The sequence below is a fragment of the Leptopilina heterotoma genome, unplaced genomic scaffold (genome assembly GCF_015476425.1).
Source record: "Leptopilina heterotoma isolate Lh14 unplaced genomic scaffold, ASM1547642v1 Lhet_142, whole genome shotgun sequence".
Taxonomy (NCBI): domain Eukaryota; kingdom Metazoa; phylum Arthropoda; class Insecta; order Hymenoptera; family Figitidae; genus Leptopilina; species Leptopilina heterotoma.
Genome location: NW_025110861.1, coordinates 149,696 through 171,402, shown reverse-complemented (window position 1 = coordinate 171,402; position 21,707 = coordinate 149,696). Strand labels below are relative to the sequence as shown.

At 25.8% G+C, this 21,707-nt stretch overlaps 3 protein-coding genes across 5 annotated transcripts in view; 1 reads left to right on the top strand and 2 right to left on the bottom strand.

Annotated features, from left to right (window-relative positions):
• The first annotated feature begins 883 nt into the window (after positions 1-883).
• LOC122498203 (cytochrome P450 6k1-like) lies at positions 884-4,299 on the top strand. Its single transcript, XM_043605840.1, has 5 exons — positions 884-1,523; positions 1,719-1,943; positions 2,053-2,327; positions 2,653-2,833; positions 3,115-4,299. Exons 1-5 carry the CDS (start codon positions 884-886, stop codon positions 3,279-3,281), a joined length of 1,488 nt encoding a protein of 495 aa, XP_043461775.1. The 3' UTR covers positions 3,282-4,299.
• Positions 4,300-4,596: 297 nt separating this feature from the next.
• LOC122498180 (titin homolog) overlaps positions 4,597-21,707 on the bottom strand; it is a 150,806-nt gene continuing 133,695 nt past the window's right edge. For all 3 annotated transcript variants that reach the window (XM_043605807.1, XM_043605809.1, XM_043605808.1), the window contains exons 4-8: positions 11,081-11,509; positions 8,372-10,891; positions 8,247-8,283; positions 5,055-5,213; positions 4,597-4,795 (exon numbers count right to left, since the gene is read on the bottom strand). In XM_043605807.1, coding sequence (XP_043461742.1) covers positions 4,754-4,795; positions 5,055-5,213; positions 8,247-8,283; positions 8,372-10,891; positions 11,081-11,509 — 3,187 coding nt within the window. In that variant the 3' untranslated portion in view covers positions 4,597-4,753. The remainder of the gene's footprint in view (positions 4,796-5,054; positions 5,214-8,246; positions 8,284-8,371; positions 10,892-11,080; positions 11,510-21,707) is intronic.
• The window catches only part of LOC122498181 (interferon regulatory factor 2-binding protein-like B), a 52,080-nt gene continuing 50,799 nt past the window's right edge, over positions 20,427-21,707 (bottom strand). Inside the window, exon 5 of the mRNA XM_043605811.1 lies at positions 20,427-21,218. Within this exon, the coding sequence (XP_043461746.1) occupies positions 21,078-21,218 (141 nt within the window). The 3' untranslated portion in view covers positions 20,427-21,077. The remainder of the gene's footprint in view (positions 21,219-21,707) is intronic.

The following is a 21,707-nucleotide window of genomic DNA, read 5'->3' as shown; positions in this document are numbered from 1 at the left end:
TTTCAATATGTAGTAAAATCTTTTCAAAAATTTAATTATTTTCAATATAGTTTCACGAAAGAATTCAATTTTTTTTCTTAATTCGTTATAAAATTTTTCAAAAGAATTAAATTATTTTATAAAATTTTTAAAAATCCTTCGAAACAATTAAATTTTTTTTAATTTTTAATAAAATTTTTCGAAAAAATTCAATTAATTTCTATATTTTAATAAAATTTCTTTAATAAATTGAATTATTTTAGAAAATTGTAATAAAATTCTGAGAAGAATTTAATTATTTTCTAAAAATTTTAATAAAATTCAATAATTTACCTTATTGTTTAATTTCAATTAAGAAACACGATTATTTTTAAAACTTGTAAGAAATTCTTCAAAAGAATTTAATTAGAATTTTCAAAAATTTTACTAAAATTCATGTCATGAATTCAATTATTTTCATAATTAATAAAATTCTTCGGAGAAATTCAATTATTCTTAAATTTTTTGATAAAATTCCTTGCAATAATTAAATGATTTTCAATAAATTATTAATTTATTTATTTTATTTAAGTAATTTATAAGTTAGTAAAGAAAAAAGCAAACAACAAAAAACTTCAAACTGAAGATTATCGGAATACAACGATTATTATTATAGATAATAATTGATTCAAAGAAGAATTTTAGTTAAAATTCTAAAAAATAATATAATTAAATTGAAATGATGAAATTTTTTTTTAAAGAAGGTACAGTAATAAGATTCTTATGATACAAAGTAATGATTTTATCACTTGATATCTTTAATTATTAGTAAATAGGAAGAAATCAATCACTCTGAGTCATCGATCCAGAGGCAGAGTCATTGACTACTTCATGTTTTATAATAATATTCAGTTTATGTTCAACTATGTCTATGATCGGTACAACATTATTATTAGTAGGAGCTGTTGTCCTCCTCTTTAGATTTTACGCGAAATACAAATTAAATTATTGGAAACGACGTGGAGTCCAGTCACTGCCAACGGATTTAATATTCGGTAATTTTAAGGATGCTGTACTCTTTAGAACAGCCCCAGGATGGCATCTTGGTAAATTGCACAAGGATGCCGCAGCTGATGCGAAATTATTGGGATTCTATATTTTTCACAAACCCTGCGTTCTTCTAAGAGATCCAAAATTAATTCGTCAAATTATGGTCACCGATTTTGAGAATTTCTCCGATCGTCACTTTGGTGGATCCAAGCAGACCGACAGTATTGGAATGGTTAATTTATTTGGTCTAAAGAATCCAGTATGGAAATATGTGAGATCAAAAATCACTCCAACTTTAACGAAAGGAAAACTAAAATTAATGTTGCCTTTGATGACTGAAATTGGGGAAAATATGATAGAGTATATTGATAGTAAGCCGGTGGATAGCGAGGGAATTAAAAAACTCGACGCTCAAGATTTGAATTACAAATATACAACCGATTTGATTTCAATTGTTGCACTCGGAACGAAATTGAATTCATTCCTGGATCCTAATAATAAACTCACCAAAGTTGGTAAGTCTGACAAACGTTTCTTTCTATGTGACAAGAAATAATTGAGTAGCTAAAATTTTTTGAATTTTTAATCTGTAAACTTGGAGGAAACTTTGAGCAACTTGGAAAATTTGCAGTGCAAGTTTTGATATTAGTAGCAAAACGTCCTTATAATTCCCAGTAATAAGTAAGTTTGCTTTTTTTTTCATTTTTCAGTGGACCGATTTTTCCACAGTCTGAAAAGAATGATAGCATTGATTACTGTTTTCTTCATGCCGGAATTAGTTGAATTATTTGGTTCACTTATGCTCTTTGACTCGAGTTTCTTAAAAAAGGTTTTCTTTAAAGAAGTGGAACATAGGGAAAGATCAGGACTTAAAAATGGAGACTTTATTGACTCGCTAATTAAAATAAAGCATGAACAACAAAATCCAGATTTTAGTGAGTAACAGTCAGAAATTCATCAAAAACTGAAGTATAAAATTCATCATCAAATGTTGATTATAATTATTACAATAATTTATTTAAATTTCTCTAAACACTTGTTTAGGATTCGATGGTGATAATCTTTTTTATCAATCGGGAACATTTTTCTCTGGATTTGAGTCCAGCTCGACTGCTTCGTCATTTTCAATAATGGAATTGGCGAAACATCCCGAATTTCAGCAGAAAGCGAGGGAGGATATAAATGCAGCAATAGAGAAACATGGACTGACTTATAATGCATTCAACGACATGAAGTATCTCGACCAGTGCATTGCTGAAGGAATTCGACTTCATCCTCCAGTAGCCACAATCGACCGAAACACCAGACAAGATTATCAGGTACTAGTTACTTTTTGCATTTTCGTTTTGCACTACTTTTACTTAGAAAGAAACCAGAAAGATACGAAACTAATTCCTAATATCAAATTTAAACAGCATGAGAGTTGAAGAAATTATAAACTTTCATGCAATGTTTTCGCGTCAAACATTGTAAATCAGTCGAAATTTAAAGAATTACTTTAACTTTAAAGAGCCGCGTAACTAAAGATTCCGAACATTGCAGTCAAGGTAATTTCAACTTTTAGAAAAGTTTCGATGCTATGTGGGCAGTATTCAGGTTAAGTATTATTACTTTTACGATTTGAAAATGTATTTTTGTTTTTAGATTCCCGGCACCGATGTTGTTCTTGAGAAAGGAACTGCAGTCTACATTTCACTTTACGGACTGCATCAAGATCCACAATACTTTGAAGATCCATCGGCCTATAATCCTGAGCGATATAATGAGAGAGTAAATATTTCCGAGGCTTATATTCCGTTTGGTGTAGGACCCCGAATGTGTGTTGGTAAGTTTACACTATCATTTTTGCTAAATCGACTCTAATTAGAACCATTTCTATAAAGTAAAAGTCAATATTGAACCTCGATTGTCCGAACTGTGATTCATTGTTTTCGAACTTTTTCATCATCATAAACCCAATGTACATAATTTTTTACCGCTATGTTTGCAATTCCTATTACATCTGAACCCTTATGACAAAAATTACTTTATTTTTAAAAAAAATCGCTTTTCAAAAACATTTCTCCGGTATAACTAACTAAACTGCTATTTTAATTTATTTTTCAGGTATGAAAATTGGTCAGTTACACGCCAAAGTTAGCATAGCAATGATTTTAAGAAAGTATGAAATTAGACAATTGCCCATCGATAAGATAAGTCTGGACAATCGATCAACATTTACTGCTGCCGCCAATGGCATTAATCTACAATTTAAAGAAGTCGACTCGTCATAGTCACATAAATGAAATTCTAGTTCAATTGTATATGTATTTAGTTTATTGATAATAGTTATCAATTTATTCTAAGCTTCAAAATTATCTTTAACCCTTTAAGGCCCAATGGTTTCGATTAAAACCACTTTTGTGTTTGAACATTCATAACTTTGTCAAAAATTAATCAATTTTCGATTTCTAAACACCAAAGATCCATACAAATTTATATTATTTTGTAAAAAAAAATTATAATAGTGCAAAAAATTAACAACAATCAACCTTATAATTTTAACAATATAAAAAAAATGTTTTTACTAAGGGTTGTAAAAAAATTGTAAATTGATAAATTACTTCAAGCAAAGCTCATGAAAATTATTACTCGGGGGTTTTTGGGGCCATTGATTACGAATATGTTGTTAGTTTTTCAAAATGGCGGATCCAATATGGCGGACGGAAAAAATTTTAAAATTGAGATATATGCTCATGAAAATTAGTACTCGGGGGTTTTTGGGGTCACTGATTACAAATCTGATGTTTAGTTTTTCAAAATTCAATATGGCGGACGAATCACTTATTCGTTTCTGACGATATTTTAGCGTTAGGAATTAGTTTCTGAATTTTTAGGAACTGATATCAGATTCGCAATAAGCGACCTCAAAAAACACTAAATGCTCATTTTCATGAGCCTGGCTCAATTTTTCAATTTTTTCGTCCGCCATATTGGATCCGACATTTTTAATTTTGAAAATTTTGCAGAAACTGCGACATCGGATTCGTTATCAGTGACCCCAAAAACTCTTTAAGTACGGAGTATGGCGAAAATCATCGGACCTTAAAGTGTTAAAAACCAACTCCCACATAAATTTTTCTTGTAAATTAAAATAATATGCTCTAATTGGATTTTTTTTTAGAAATTGACAATATCGTTAAAAATTATGATTAAAAAATAGAAATTATAAGGTGAATGTCCCAATTTGTGAACATTGCACATATAGGTATGTGCAAATTTAAATATAAAGTTGCGAGTAATTAATTCTTATAGTGTAAAGTATTTTTTGATAAAAAAAAACGGTAATTTATGACTATAAATAATGTTTTAATAATTCAATTAAAAAAATTAATACTTATAGCCTTTTTTCATTTGCAAGCAATCAAGAGAAACATTTCGCTCACTTGTATCGCATTTGTCATTTGCGACAAGTTAACATTTTAGAAATTAGACAGAGCAAAAAACTAAATTTTTATAAATTAAATTTATGCTCTTTTCAATTTGAGTTTCATTTTTACGCATTAGGCAAGTGCAAAGTATGTGCACTGAAGGACAAAAAATTCGATATTTCGGTTCCACATAATTTTTTATGAACAATTAAATTTCAACATTAATTTTACTGTAACAACTTATATCTAAAAACGTACGTGCGTACAAAATAAAAATTGTAACGACGAGTATTTTACAATCAACTTAATTCTTTACAGATGAAAATATTTTTTCTTCATTTCAAAGAAGAAAACTCTCCAAGACTACGCGACGCAGACTGAAAAAATACAAATTTTGAAATTTAGAAAATGTATATAATAATGTAAAACACGTCTTCACAAAAATATTAGATCCCGTTAATTAACATAAATGTTAATAAACATAAAAAATAATGATGTGCAAATTCTATTATAACTTTCAGTTTAAATTTTTCAAAATTGATCCCTTGCATTTTTGTATAGTAAACTTACAGTTCATAGCAAATTAATATGAAAATAATAATTTAATTTAGGTAATGCATACAAAATAAAACATACGTTACTAAGAACAGTACTGCTGCTTGAATTTTGCTTTCGATTTTTGATTTTCAAACTAATTTTCTCTCCTTGCGATCCTCTTATTTCCCCCAATGAATAAGACGAAGAACTAGGCCAATTAATTTCTCCCTCTGAATATGTTTCAGAAGATAAATCATCCTGAAATTTTAAATAACAAACACTACTTATTAAAATTTAATTCTAATTTATTTTGACTTTTACCTTAATTCATTTAGTTCCAAATATCCATTTTGTTTTCCTTTTCACAAATTATTATTAATGTGCAAAGCCCGATCAAAATTTTAATTTTATTTGCCATCTTGAATACGCCATTTTGAATTTTTATAATCTGACATTAGATTCATGATTAGCCATAACGGATATATTTTGGATTAAATGAATTAAAAGTTGTTATATGAATAGTAAACAAACACGCATAAAAATTACTATAAATATAAAGAATTAGAAAATAAGTAAAATTAAAAAAATACAATCAACTTGATACAAAAATAAAAATATTTTTTATGAAATTTGGACATTCTCAATTTTAAGTAAAAATTGTTCTATTATAATATAAGAATATATTATTAATTTATCCAATTTTCTAATCATTTTATATCATTAAATTGAGAAATTTTAATTAGAGAAATGCATTTCAATCCAACACTAAAAGAAATGGGTCATCAATTTTCGGGGCGCATGATTATTCCCCAAATGTCATTTTACCGAACTGCACTTTTGCGAAAAGCCAATTTTGCGAATTGTCATTTTTGCGAATCGCCATTTTTACGAATTGTCAATTTTCCGAAAAGTAATTTTTGCGAATTGTCATTTTTACGAAAAGACATTTTTGTGAAATGTCATTTTTGCGAAAAGCCATTTTTGCGAAAAGTCATTTTTCCGAAATGTCATTTTACCGAACTGCACTTTTGCGAATACTCATTTTTGCGAAAAGCCAATTTTGCGAATTGTCATTTTTCGAAAAGCTATTTTTGCGAATTGTCATTTTTGCGAATCGCCATTTTTACGAATTGTCAATTTTCCGAAAAGTTATTTTTGCGAATCGCCATTTTTACGAATTGACATTTTTGCGAATTGTCATTTTTGAGAAATGTCATTTTTGCGAATTGTCACTTTTGCGAATCGACATTTTTACGAATTGCCATTTTTACGAATTGTCATTTTTGCGAATGGTCATTTTTGCGAATTGTTATTTTTGCGAATAGCCATTTTTACGAATTGTCAATCTTCCGAAATTCAGTTTTGCGAATCGCCATTTTTACGAATTGTCAAATTTCCGAATAGTCGTTTTTGCGAAAATTCCTATAGTGAATCTATATATGCATACAAGTTTACTATAGGAATTTTCGCAAAAATGACTTTTCGAAAAATTGACAATTCGTAAAAGTGGCGATTCGCAAAAATGACTTTTCGGAAAATTGACAATTCGTAAAAATGGCGATTTGCAAAAATGACAATTCGTAAAAATGGCGATTCGCAAAAGTGACAATTCGCTAAAATGACATTTCTCAAAATTGACAATTCGGAAAAATGGCAATTCGTAAAAATGACTATTCGCAAAAATGACAATTCGTAAAAATTGCGATTCGTAAAAATGGCGATTCGCAAAAGTGACAATTCGCAAAAATGACATTTCTCAAAAATGACAATTCGCAAAAATGCCTTTTCGAAAAATTGACAAATCGTAAAATTGGCGATTCGCAAAAATGACTTTTCGGAAAATTGACAATTCGGAAAAATGGCAATTCGTAAAAATGACTTTTCGCAAAAATGACTATTCGCAAAAGTGCAGTTCGGTAAAAAAAAATGACATTTGAGGAATAATCATGCGTCCCGATTTTAATTAATAGAATTTGCTATTAAAATTCTTCAAACTTTAGATTTTTTAAAAACTTTCATGAAATACATTAACCGACACCTGTATATAGTTAAAATAATTACTTTTTAGTTAAAAATAAAAAATTAATAAATTTATAAAAAAAAATTTTATTATTTTTATGAAGTTTTGAGATTTTTAATTTTAAGTACCTAATAATTATTTTTTCTAACTAATATTAGAATATATTATTAATTTATCCAATTTTGTATTTTTATCAGTAATTTGAGAATTTTTGTCTTTCATCAAATTGACGTCGCCAATTTGATGTTAATGTGACAAAAATTGAAATTTAATTAAAATATGCATAAAAATCTAATATACAAGTAAATTTATGTAATAAAATATAATAGTATAAATTATAACAATTAATTAACGCTTACGAAAGATCGTCAAATTTTTCAAAAATTTTGATTTTTGATTACAATAGTAAAAATTAGCGTCAAATTGATTGACGATTTCTCTTTGAGATATGTTTGTGTATAGTAGTTTCTATTTAATTATGGGTAAAATTAAAATCAGTTTTTATTCATTATTCTAGATACATTTACAACTAATTTTTTTGTAAAAAATGTAATGGTCATAAAATAAAATCGGTCAGAAAATATTTTTCTTTTACCATTTATATGTCTTCCAAAAATCGAAAGAATTAATTTGCCAAATAAAAAAATTTACTTTCATAACTTTTGAAGAATTTAAAAAAAAATCTTTGTTTTTAGGTTGAAGATGCTAAAAAAATACTGTTATTCAATTTTTGTATATATGGAAATTAAATAATAAAATTTATTTTAGTATTTTGAGCCTACAAGGTTTTTTTTCAAGAAAAATGCTTAAAAACTGATGAAAATCAAATTTTTTTGTACTTTTAAAAAAAAATTAAGAAAGGATAAAAATATTTTCTTATCGATTTTATTTTATGACTATTGAATTCACCACAGAAAATTATATCTTAAAAATAATTTTGTAGAATATTAGAATTTAATTAAAAATAAGGACCTTCCCTTAAATTACACGTAATTTTATACATTTTTTTTATTTTTTTTATTTTATTTTTTTTTATTTTTATAATAACTATTTTTCTTCTAAAATGTCATGGAAGGCGACACTTTGCTAAAAACTGATTTTTTACATCTCGTTTCATAAAAAAAAGATGTTAGATGTCGATAGGAGGTTGAAGTACCAAATTTAGATATTTTATTTTTACTAAGAGGAAATAATAAATTATGAATAATAAATAAATAAATACAAACAGTAAAAAACAAATAAGTAATTTAAATAATTTCATAGTTACTTACAATTTTTCTACTCCTTTCAGAAATCTTTAATGGCTTTCTGAAATCAAAAAAAAAATTGTAAATTATTCTCTAAGAAAATTCGAACGATGATAATAATAATATTATAATAAACATTGTTATCTCACTTTAATTTATTTCCTTCCTGAGATTTTCCACCTTCCTCTTTGTTATCCAAATTCGATTTCTTAATTATAAAAGTTTCAGCTCGTGTTAAAGATTTCCTCTTCAAGCTACTTTGCGAATCACTTTTTTTCGATTCCATTTTTAACGATTCTTCAATACTCTGTGAAATTTGCTTCTCCATGTCCAATAAACTATTCAATTTCCGTTGAATTCCGAATTCAACACTTGTCTCCTTCTTGCCCGAATTTTCTCCTTTAGACATAAATGAATTGGATAATTTCAACGAAACATGACTTTCGAGACTCTTGTATTGCTTCGAAGTAGTTGAAATTTCGGTAAAATTTTGAGAATAGTTGTCCTGAGATGTTTCTTGCTCGTAACTATTTGGCGTGGGACTTTTCATTTGGTTCAATTTCTCTGTTTCTAGAAACTCTGCTTTTAAAACTATTTCCTTACTTTGATTCTCTGCTTCTTTGCTTCTTTGTTTCTGTTCTTCTTTAATGTTGTCTTTATCATCTTTATCGACAAATAAAGTATTTAAATTTTGTGGAAAAAAACTTGTATCCTGTTTGTCGAGAATCTTTATTTCTTCTAGTTGTATTTCTTCGTCGTCTTTTTCTAACTTGGAGATTCCATCAACAATTACTTCATCTTTTGCCGAAAGTTCGAAGTGGAAAGTTTCATTTTTATTTGCCTTGGAGAAAATTTTTGAGGTTTTTTCCCTCTCTGGAGATTCTTGAAGACTTTGCCGAAATTTATCGTTTGGATCAGAAACATTCAGTTTATCTAGTTTCTCCAGAATTTCGTACTCTTTTTCATCATCAGTTTTTTTATCATCAATTTTTTCATCATCAGTTTTTTTATCATCAGTTTTTTCATCATCAGTTTTTTCATCATCAGTTTTTTCATCATCATCATCAGTTTTTTCCGAACTCTTCGGTGGGAAAAACCTTTCCGCTTTGTCGGAAAATATTTCCACACTCAAATCTTTAAGATCATTCAGGGTTTCGTCTTTTGAGGCATCTTTTGATGACTTTGTGACTGTCGATGGTAGTAGATTTTGGAAAATCATATTCTTCGTCGAGGACATCAGACTGAGGCTTATTTGCGATAAATTTATACTTTGACTATTAGTGACTGTTTCGGATTTGGGAGAAATGTTAAAAGTCTTACTCACTTCGAGCTGTTTTCTATTCTCAGGAATTAATTCATTCTCCTTTTCGGAGAAATAGATTTCGGGAAAATTTTCAACGAGCGTGGACTTGATTGATTCTAACTGTTGAATGGGGGACTTGAAAATTTCCAAAGAAAGTTCCTGATTAATTTTTTTACTGCCGTCTTCCTTATTCCCATTCCTGACGAATTTATCACTGGCTTCATTGATGTAGTCAACATCTCGAATTTCGATTTTTGGTGACATACTCTTTAGAAACAAATCCGTTGTTTGAATAACATTCTCAATCGTCTCATTATTCCTTTTTATGATCGTATTCAAATCAAGAAGGGAGAGTTTTTCCAAACTAATACGATCAATTGTGGTATTTTCTTGCGATAATTTCTCCCCAACAATCGACAACTTTGGAATTAGACTCTTTGGTTGTTGTCTTTTGAAAATATCTCTATATTGAAAATTAACTTTCTCGTTGGCAATAATCGTTGGCTTATTTTTGTTTCCAGCTGAATTCTCCATTTGAGAAATGTCATCCTTATAAAATTCCTTCTCTTTCGGATTCTTTGGGGAATTTTCAAGATTACTTGAATATGGAAGATTTGTATTGCACTCTTTTGATATTTTTGGATGTAGAGCAGATTCATTGGAAGTGTGTGATTCGGTGATTATAGCATTATTAGTTTCTTTCAAATTATTCCCTTTGGTAGTTACATTGGAGGTCCCTCTTCTCGTGTCTTCGGGAATTTTTAGTACAACTGTCTTTTTAAAAATTTGTTTCTTCTCTGAATTTTCACCATCACTTTGATAAGTTTGTTTAGTACATTTTTCTCCAATTTGCTCTGAATGATGTTGAAAATTGTAGAGTCCAACATTTCTTGTTTCTTGACATGATGATTCTGGTGAGACGTGAAAGTGATCGAGATTTTGAACTTGTAGACTTCTTTTTATAATTACGTTTGGACCGGTTTGTATTTGAAAATTTGGAGATTCTGCCTCAATTTCTTTAGCGTCAGTTTGAATGGCTTTATTTTCATCAGATACGATGTCAGCTTTATTACAAGAATGAGAAAATTGAGAATAATGTGTCATTCTGTTCATTAAATAATGTGATTTGTTTTTACAGCATTCGGTGGCTTTTAGGTTTGAATGACATTTTTCCGGTAGCATAGTCATGAGTCTTAATAATCTTGGTGCTTTAATTGTATTATTTTCTTGCACTTGAGAAAATGTGGAAAAATTTGAATGATCTTTGAACATTTTTGATTGTTTGTTGTTTGCTTCGTGAAATTTAATGGCAACAATTTGTCGAAGTCGCAGTAGATCCTCATCGATTGTTGGTTGAGCATTGGATCTGAAATAGATAATAAATAATGAATTATTTAAAAATGTTTATAAAATTTTATAAACATTTCGGAAAAATTAAATTATTTTTAACATTTAAATTCTTTCATGAATAATAAAATTCGTTACGCAGTCATTCAATTTAACAGCAGGATAAGAGCAGGATAGCGTCACATATTAAAAATTAACATCAACTTACAGTTCAGGATTTTTCTTGTGAAATGAAATATTATCCTTAATCTCGGACAATTGTTTCTGAGCATTTTGTAGTAGCGTTTCAACGTTACTCAACAACTGTGTCGTTTGTGGACTGAGAGATAAATTTTTTTGCGAAGTTCCTTTCTCGGAGAATAGAATATCTTGATTATTGGTTTCTTTGAGTAATGTAGGTTTATTAATAAATGAATATTCAAAGGTAGGTATTGTTTCCATTGCTGCTTCTTCTCTTTCATTAGATTCTTCGTGAGCTTTTAATTCTTTTGGCAGTACAGAAGGTTTGTGATGATGTTTATCCTCGTCTTCAGTATCTTTAAATCTTTCGGAATCACACTGATGCCGAAATGTGCTAATTATTGCACTGCCGGAAGTCCGAATTTTATCCAATTCAAGGCATAATGCTTCAATTCCTCTGCAACAAACAATTTTTTAAATGCGTTTTAATAATTTCTCCTAATTAATAATTTCCCCCGGTTTCATTGTTTTAAATGGAATTTACAAATACTCAAAAATAAATATTTTTAATTCTCTTGTAATATGTGTAACAATATCCAAAAATAATTTATTCAATAAATAATAAATTTTTTACAATAAAGGTTTTAAAAAATTTTATCACTTTTTGACCCCCCCCTCCCTCATATTAAAAAAATAGGAATAAAGAACCTCTTAAAATTAATTTATTTATAAAAATATTTTTAAACAGTTTTTGAAAGATAATAGTTTTTTAATAATTTTAAGTAAATTCTTTGAAAAATGTAATTATTTTTAAAAATTTTATTAAAATTCTTCAAAAGAAATCAATTATTTTTAAAAATTCATGCTAATAATGCTATTATTACATTCATTGATATTCATTTTTAAATCAATTTTTATTGCAAAATTCGACGAGAATTCGATTATACAAAAATAAATAATTTACTAAATAAATGAATGTTTCTCTAAATTGAATTATAAAGAATTTTATAAACAAAATTAAATTTTCGAGGAATTTTAATAAAATGTTCAAGAATGATTAAATTTTTTGAGGAATTTGTTTAAAATTGTATTTAATTAATAATTGAAAATTATTATTTATTTATTATTTAAAAATAATTAAAACTAGCAAAAACTGACGCGCGCGAGCGCGCGTGCATTTTTTTTTCAACGTTTTATTTTAAATAATTAAAACTTTATTTTTTCAGCGAATTTGAACCATTATGATGTCACAATTTTTTAGCAAATGCTGTGAACAAATTGTGACGTCATTATGGTTCAAATGCCATTAAAGAAATTATTTCATCTTCTATTAATTAATATATTTTTGCATTTTCTTTTTTTATATAAATAAATTAAAATTTTTATTTACTGTTCGCAGTTTATATTTTTTTTTTTGTTTAATATTTTAATAATTTTATGTTTTAATATATATATAAATATATTTTTTCTATTAAAATAGCAATTCTTTAAAATGATTATTATTATTTTTAAGGGTATTTTAATTATTATTATGACGTTATAATGTTTTAAATAAATTTAAAAAATGGAAATGCTGGAAAGAATGAAAAATACATTTTTTTTAGAAATATAAAATTATTCAATTAACATCTTCTATCTTTATATCTTCTCTCTATATTAATATCTTCTTCTTCTTCTATCTTCTTTGATTTAGTTGTAATTTACTTTTTTGTTTCCTATCTTCTTTAATAATTTTATGTTTCAATATTTTTAATTTTAATTAAAATTAATATATTGAATTTCATTTAAATTCTTGCAAAAAATTTGAGAATCATTGAATTTCTTCAAAAAATGTCATTATTTATGAAAATAATTCAATTTTCGCTAAAAATCATTAAATCAATTTTGGAAACCCTAATTAAATTTTTCTGAAGAATTATTTTTTATTTTTTGTTTAATAATTGTGTTTCTTTAATAATTTTAATTGGATATTTTTAAAGTAATTTAAATTTATGAACAATTTTTTTCAAGTTTTTAAAACTAATTTTTAAATTTGTAAATTTAGTTGAAACATCTATTGTTTACATTTATCCCTTGTTTACAATTACCCCAAATGGCCCTAATTGTAAATTGATTGTTTTGTTGATTTTTGAATTTTATTTCGGAATAATTCAATTTTTTATTATGTATTTTTCATGATTTGAAGACTTTATATAGTCTTTAAAAGACTTGATAGTATTTAAATAGTTGAAATGAAAGGCGGTGCCTAAAGTATTTTTTTTAAGTTCATTATTTTTTTTTCTTTTTAGAAAATCTATTTTCTATAATATTGTGTTAAAAAAAACGTTAACATTTTATATTTTATTTGAACAGAAGATAACGATAAGTTTAATTCTTGCAAAAGAAAGCACTTTTAAGTTAATTCTACACACAAACACACACAGAAATACGTTTATTTTTTACGTAAGTGCCAATAAATTAATTTCAATTTTTTATTTAAAATGAAATAATTTAATTTTGAATTAATTGTATTTTTGATATTTGAATAATTAATTATTATTTTGAACAATTACATTTTTCAATGATTTCAAAATAATTAAATTTTTATTAAAAACAGAATAATTTATTTTTGAATTAATTAAAATTGTTTGATTTATTTTTGAATAATTAATAATTGACTTTTGAATTATTTAAAATTCAAATATTGTAAAAAATTAATAAAATATTTAAAAAAACAATTTATTTTTAACATAATAAAAAAAGTAATTTATTAAAATACTAAATTCAAATAGATTTTGAATTGCAATTATTTTTAAAAATAAATAAATTTTTTGTGTAAAATCATTTTTTTAAAATTAATTAAAATTTGAAACAATTGAATTTTTTTTTTTTCATTTTTGAAAAATTAATTATTTCGAACAATTTTTTAAACATAAAAGAACCAGGAGCTATTATCACTCATAATAGCAATCAAAAAAAGCACACACTAAAGGGATCGCTCTTCCCAAAAAATTTAGACTCTAGATCCTGCACTGTATAAGTTAATAATTGAAGATTAATTAAATTTTTGAAAAATTAAATATTAAAAAATTAATTATTTTGAATAATTAATATTATTGAATAGTAATTTACGAAAACGACCAATGTAATAAAATTTAGAACGATATTTTTTATTGATTCAGGAAAATTGAATTTTTTAATTAAAATTAATAATCGTTGAAAATTGAAAATAATACAACTTTTATTGACAATTCGATATTTCAGTTTTTTTAGATTTTAAAAATGCATAAAATTTTCAATAATAATAATAAATCAAAATACAATAAATATTATCAATTATAATTATAAATAAAAAAAAAAAATAATAATAATAATAAGATATACGAATAAAATTTGTTTTTAAGTTATTTTGAGATTTTTATTTAACAAAATAAAATGAAATAATATAAATGATTTAATTAAGAAGAAAATTTTAATTAATAATTAGAATTTACCAATCTACAGTTTTTTTTCCACTGAAAACGGTAACCTCTCGCCTGATACCAGATATTTTTCCACGATTTTTCAAACACAATAATTCTTGTCACAATTTAACGTTTTTTAAAAACACCCGCACTACCGCATAACATAACATCGGAAATGTCAAAACATCACGAAAAATATAAACAAACAAAAAAATCATGATAATAATTCGCAAATGATAACTAACAACTAACTTCATACTGCGAACGGACAGAATGAAAAACCACAGACTTTAATAAAGTTAATAATTTTATAATGAGTCTTATTATTCATGAAAATAATTGAATTTTTGTAAAAAAATGTTATAAAAAAAAATCCGAAAAAGTAATTTTCCAATTTTAATTTTTATATAACAAATGTTTTAAAAATTATTAAATAAAACAGTGGTTCAAATATTTCAAAGTAGGATAATATAAATGTTGATTTTACAAAAATTAGCCATTGTTGCATGAAAAAATTTAAAAAAAAAATTTTTTTTTTTAATTTTTGTAAAAAAAATTTTAGAAATTGTTTATTAAAAATCGACTTCGAAATCGACTTATTAAATTTCGTTAGAAATTGAAGCACTTAAGTTTTCGTCTAAACTCGTGTATATGGTCCTACTATGTGTCCGACATATTGGATCCACCATTTTGAATTTTAAAAAACCAACACTGGATTCGTAATCAGTTACTGTTTATTTTTTTTTTTAAATTTTCATATTTTTGCTTAGATATGAAAGTAATAAAAAAATTATAATTATAAAAAAATTATAAAAATTATAAAAAAAAATTATAATTCTAAAAAAAAGTATAATTGTTTGAAAATAAAGGTGATTAGGTTGAATAATTAATAAGAACATAAATTGGTTACACATCAACACATATATTTTGTTTTTTTTTTTTGCTTGTTGCATACATACGATAAAGAGTACAGTGTAACGCGTTTCTCGAAATATGGTACACTAGAAAATTTTTATTATCCACTACTGCAATTGCTATTAAACGTACGCTTTTTTTTTGTGATCATACAATAAATATAGAAAACAATTTTTAATCATTTTAAATAAATAATGTTTATTTAGGAAGACGTACCTACTTTGTACGTAACAAAGTATGCGCGAAAAATAGTAAAATTATCCTTCACATCCAAATTATAATATTATATGTATTTCAAAAAACAAATTTTCATTATTATGTAGCATTTTTCAAAAATTTACCAAAAAAAGCAAAAAAATGTTCATTCTTTAATATCTGGAGGTGATGAATAATTTTTAATATTTAATATCATATTTGTTTTGAAACTTGACGAATGATGACAAAATTTGAATTTTTGTTCAAAAATTATAATGGTCTGATTTCTGATAATCAGAAATCTTTTCGTTTTTTTTTTTTAAATATTTATATATATATATACGAATAATCTGAGCTTTTTTTTGTAGTAACAAATATCGGACGAAAGTACCTTATATCATTTTTTGAGGAGCGTTTTTCATTTATCGATAACAAGCGTTCACTTTAATCACTTTCGGAAAAAAAAAGCTTTTCAAAAAGATGTTACATACTTGACTTCTTCTTTTTTTGGGGGTGGGGGAGGGGGGAGAATTTTTCTATAAAACGTCCACGAACATAGAAAAAATACAATTATTTCGTTTCTATTCCTTTTAAGGAAAGAGAAGCGTACTTATTTTATTTACTTCTTTTTTTTTTTTTTGTTTCTTAAAAAGTTGTATTGGCATCAAAGGGTAGGAAATATACGCTTATACATATACAATAAGTTTGTCCTGTTCCTTTGTACAAATATATACAAGAATAAGTATGTGTCCAGGACTTTGATTGAATATGAGAAAAGTTCGAATTAATTATTTTAGCGTTGTACGACCTACGACTATGAATTAGTGAGCATTATCAGAACCGTCTGTTATTTAAGATACTGAATGAAGAGTTCAATTTAGAAAACTTTACGTAATGTGATTTTAATTTAATTTAATTAAATTCAAAAGTGAAAATTTAATCTATCGCCTTGTGTTTGAAGAAATTGCTTCCATAATTCAAAAAACATTATATTAATGAGAAACGTTGATTGATTTATTTATTTATTTTTGCAAAAATGGGTGAAGTTTCTAACATAACCTAGAAATACATTACAGAACTCATTGCGCAGACTCGAGGTATTCGATTATTATCGAATACCTCGAGTCTGCGCAATGAGTTCTGTAATGTATTTCTAGGTTATGTTAGAAACTTCACCCATTTTTGCAAAATAAAAAATAAAATTAATTAACGTTTCTCATTAATATAATGCTTTTGAAAGTTTGCTACAAATTTTACAGTTTAACAAATAAAATAAGAATAAATATGGTGGTTGGATGTTTTAGTACAGGAGTAAAATTTATAAAGAGCAGCTGAAGAAAGGCGAAGTTTCTCTTGTAACCAAAATTTAACAGCGGTTCTGCCAGAGCTCCAAACAAGATTCGCTTGCTCACGAGACATAGTACATTACATCGAATACTTGTTTTTTTTTTTTTTTTAAAAGAAAATAATTTCTCGACAAACAATTACAATTCGTCCTATAGAAAAAGTAATGAAAATAAACGTTGTCCTCAATTTTCCGATTTCTGATAATCAGAAATCAATTCGTTTTTTAAATGCGTTTTAATATTTTTTTTCTATATAAAACGTCCACGAACATAGAAAAAAATACAATTATTTCGTTTCTATTCCCTTTGAGGAAGAAAAGTGTACTTTTTTTTTAAATAAAAAAGTTGTATTGACATCAAAGGGCAGGAACCACGAGGTGCATGAATATTCCTCAAAACTTGTTTGACATGAAAGATATTTGATAAGTTTTAAGTTTGAAATAACACAATATTCTTTTGACATAAACTTTATTTCACATATTTGACGCGCCCACAAGAAGCAAAAGAATTTTAGGTTATGTTTATCTTACTTTTATCTTGCGATTAAAAGTTCCTTTTTAATTATCAAAATTTGAAACAATTTTTTATTGAATATTTTGGATTATAATGAATACATGAACCAGTAATTTGTAATAGTAATTGATTCTCTTTCTGTATTTTTACTCCAAAAATTATAAACATAACCTTAAATTTTTTCCTACGTACTTTCCTTGAGAGCGCGTCACATATTTATTTAATTTAAAATTCTCGTTTCTATTCGCTTTGGCTTTGAGTAGAGATGCAAAATTCTCGGTAATATAAAGTCAGGTTAAATTTTCAAGGATATGCCCGAGAATATTCTCCTTTTGAAGAAATATGAGAGGATTTTTTTCTAAACGCATTTTTCGATTTTCAAATAAAAATTGGTATAAATATAAAATTAGAAATATAAATTAGTTAAACATTTCATAACGTTTAATTTTGCAATTATAAATTAGTATATAAAACTTAAAACAATTTCAGGCCTCGGATCGACTTAAAGGCGCAAAAAAAGTCGGATTAGTCGATTAAAAATATGTACTAAAAAAGTCGAAAAAGTAGTTTTATTTAATGCAGTGTTGTCACAAAAATTTATTTTTTTATTTCCCTGATTTTCCCCTTTCGTTGATTTCTAAATTCAATTATTCGAAACTTGAATAATTTTATTAAATATATATATTTAAATACTTATTTGTTTTTCTACATTAAATTAAATTTTTAAAAATTCAATTTAGAGCCTTTTGAATACGTTCTAAAAATTACAACTATAGTCCTTCCAAATTTCAATTATCTTCTGCGATTTTTAAGTATATTTCATCTCTAAATCAATTATTTTAATACGAAAATTCAATTTTTTTATAATAATTGTTTATTTTTATTTTAAAAAGTTATTAAGGTTTAATATTTTCAAAGAATTGTAATAAATAAATTCTTAAAATTAATTTTTTAAAAATATTTTTAAATAATTTTTTTAAGGTAATAGTGTTTTAATTAAATGAACAATTGAAAAATTTCCAAATAATTGAAATGTGATAGAATCTAATAGTAATAATTGAAATTTGATAGAATCTAATAATAATAATTGAAATTTGATAAAATCTATTAAAAATAATATGAAATTTGATATAAATGTTTTTAAAAATAAAAGAATTCTTGAAAAATATAAAAAAAAAAAATAATAAAATTTTTAAAGAATTTTAATTATAAAATAATATAACATGTTTTTTTCCAAAATTTTATTAAGTCTAAAAAATTGATTTTCTTTAGAATTTTAATTTATTTTGTTTGATGATAAAATTGATTTTAAAAATATTGTACTGTAATTTTTTTTCAAGTATTTGTTATTTTTTAAAAGAATTTCTGTAAGTTATCTATTAGAAAACTCATAAATTTTTTCGAAGAATTTTAATTACAAATTTTGAACATATAATTGAGTTCTCCAAAATGTTAAAAATAATTCTAAAAAATTGTAATGCTATTATTTTTTGTGTGTATTTGAATTTTTTTTTAAAAAATGTAAGTGAAAATATTAAAATATTTAAAATTTGAGAAAATTAGAATGGAAAAATTCTAAGAATTCTTTTTTTTCTAAAATATTTTAATTTTAATTTTTAAAAGCAAATTTTCATTAATTTTCATTTTCATAAATTTACACTTGAAGATTTTTCATTAAAATTTTTGAGAATTCAATTATTTTCACAAAATTTGCAATTAAATTTCTTCAAAAGTTGATTTTCAAAAATTGTAATAATAATATTTGGAAAAAATTAATTATTTTCAATTAAATTTTACAAAATGTCCATTATTCTAAAAATTTTTTAATTATACATATATTTTTAAAATTTAATTATTGTAAAAAATTATTCAAAAATATAATTTTGAAAAATTTGTCTATAGTTATTTTTCACACTATTTGCGGAAAAAAGTCGAAAAAGTCGCAATTTTGGAAAATAAGTTGCATTTTTTTTAAATAGTTGAAAAAAGTCGAAATAGTCGCAGTTTTTGAAAATAAGTCGAAAAAAGTCGAAAAGTGATAATATCCGAGGCCTGTATACAAGCACACAAATTCTCATAAATTCTACCGGAGAATTTCGTTCGGTTATAGTCTCATACTCTGGGTAATATTTTACCTCTTTGCATCTCTATTTGTGACAAATGTGATTGTCAAATTTATTTTGAACAATGTGCATGCGCCCCCGGAAACCACCAACATTGACATAAAAAATGACGTACGCCTTTTAAAATCTTTAAAATTTCCCCGAAGTATAGATATTCTTCATTACTTTTTATCCTTCATTTTTTTCTTTTCATTTCGTCGTTTGACTATCGAACCAAATTTTAAAAAGTACAATTTGCAAAAAAAATCACTACCTGAGACTATTGCGTGTATTTTTTTTTCTTTCTTAAAATCGTTGAATTCGCAATGCCTCCATTTTTTTTTTTTTTTTTTGCAAATATACGCTTATACATATACAATAAGTTTGTCCTGTTCCTTTTTACAAATATATACACAATATTGTCCAGAACTTTGAAAAGTTTCTGGACGCCAGTGAAATACGTTTAGTTTCTATTTCTCAGACATAGCGAGTGTGCGGTTCCTATTAGATGAAAGAAAGGGTCTCATTCACCCCTTTTTTTCAATCTAAGAAATAAAAAACCAAAAAAGCCCTTTTTTCAGACTAGCGTTTAAATAAAAGGCAACTTGTTTCATATAGAAACATTCATTCCCGAAAATTCTAGTGACATTCTTAGTGAAATAGAAATACACTATTGGACACAATTTGTGCAATATCTACGAATAATAATTTAAAAAAAGCATGAAATGACGATTTTCTTTTTTGTACATTGAAAGATGTTTTACTGTTCAATCATACGATTTTATTTTTTTATTTTAATCTATAATAAAGTATTTACACATATACAGCATTTACATAAAAACCCTAGCGCTGGGTTGTTGTTTTCTTTTTTTTTTTTGTCGTGCTTATTTTTATTATACAAGAAAAAAAGAGGTCTGAGAAACGATTCTATCGTCTCAAAGAAAAACCGAAATTAATGAATTAATCCGGTGGCTAAAAATATGGTACAAAAAGGGGACTTTTTACAAATAACGCTCCAATTTAGGAGCTTGAGATACAAATACAATAAAGAAAAGGCGATCAAGCCTAAGTACGAGTTCAAAAAAGATGTAAATTCTCGTTTTTTTTCAAAGATGAAAATATCAACTCATCCGAGAGCTCCTCATTTCTCCTCCCTTATCACATTTATATACAGAGCCGAAATCATTCATACGCGAATGCCAAAGACTGCTGCTCAAAAACCAACCCAATTTGCATCTCTTTGCGCGGTAACTTGGATCGAGAAGTGTCGATACAAAATTTTCCCCATCGACTTTGAAATATAACATCACAGTTAAATCACGTCCACACGTCTTCGGCTCTTGTCGACGACTTTGGTCCTTCGAACCAAATTGTTGTATGTCTTCCACCATTACCAAAAAGAAATTTTTTTTTTTCGACAAACCTTCACGGTTTCATCAAAAAAGAAATGTACCCAATTTATTGAGTAGTACAATTTGTAAGCCTCAAATTTCATTTTCATTCAAGATTTTTTAAGTTTCTCGTTCCTTTTTTACTTTGAGACCAGTGTTTGTTGTGTCCTCGCCCAAAATTGTCGCAATTTCTCCCTGCATGAAAGCCCATGGTACTTGACTGTTTGCCAATGGACACTTTTCACCACTCGGACAATAGACCTAAAAAAAGAAAATTCTTTTAAAATATGCATCACAAAAACATTTTTAATTGCTAATTAATTTCTTCCCTGCTCAAAGCATTATTCGCAAACGGATATTCTTCATGTACTAATAATTTTATCAGGCTTCGTACTCGATAACTAATTTTAAGAAAAAAAAATTAATTAATTTTTATAAATTTAATTAATAATCAAACTAAAAAAAAGTTTCTATTGAAAAATTAAACTTGACGATCAAAAAAACTCGTTTTAGACACTTCATAAATCTGACAAAAATTCCATTCCATATTTTATTTTCCCGCGACTTTCTCCTAATTTTCATTAAAAATATTTACTTCTTTCTTATCCTGATAATAAATTGAATTCCTGCAACGAATTTTATTATTCATCAAAGAATTTAATACTTTCGACTAATTTTATGCAAATTCTAATTTAAATAATTGAATTCCGGAGAAATTTTTATTATTCATGAAAATAATTGAATTCTTTC

What these genes read in the sequence shown, in the direction of transcription:
- LOC122498203 (XM_043605840.1), top strand. Translation starts at nt 884, where the DNA reads ATGTCTATGATCGGTACAACATTATTATTAGTAGGAGCTGTTGTCCTC. An exon ending in TAATAAACTCACCAAAGTTG is followed by an intron (nt 1,524 to 1,718) that starts GTAAGTCTGACA and finishes TTCATTTTTCAG; the next exon opens with TGGACCGATTTTTCCACAGT. An exon ending in ACACCAGACAAGATTATCAG is followed by an intron (nt 2,328 to 2,652) that starts GTACTAGTTACT and finishes TTTTGTTTTTAG; the next exon opens with ATTCCCGGCACCGATGTTGT.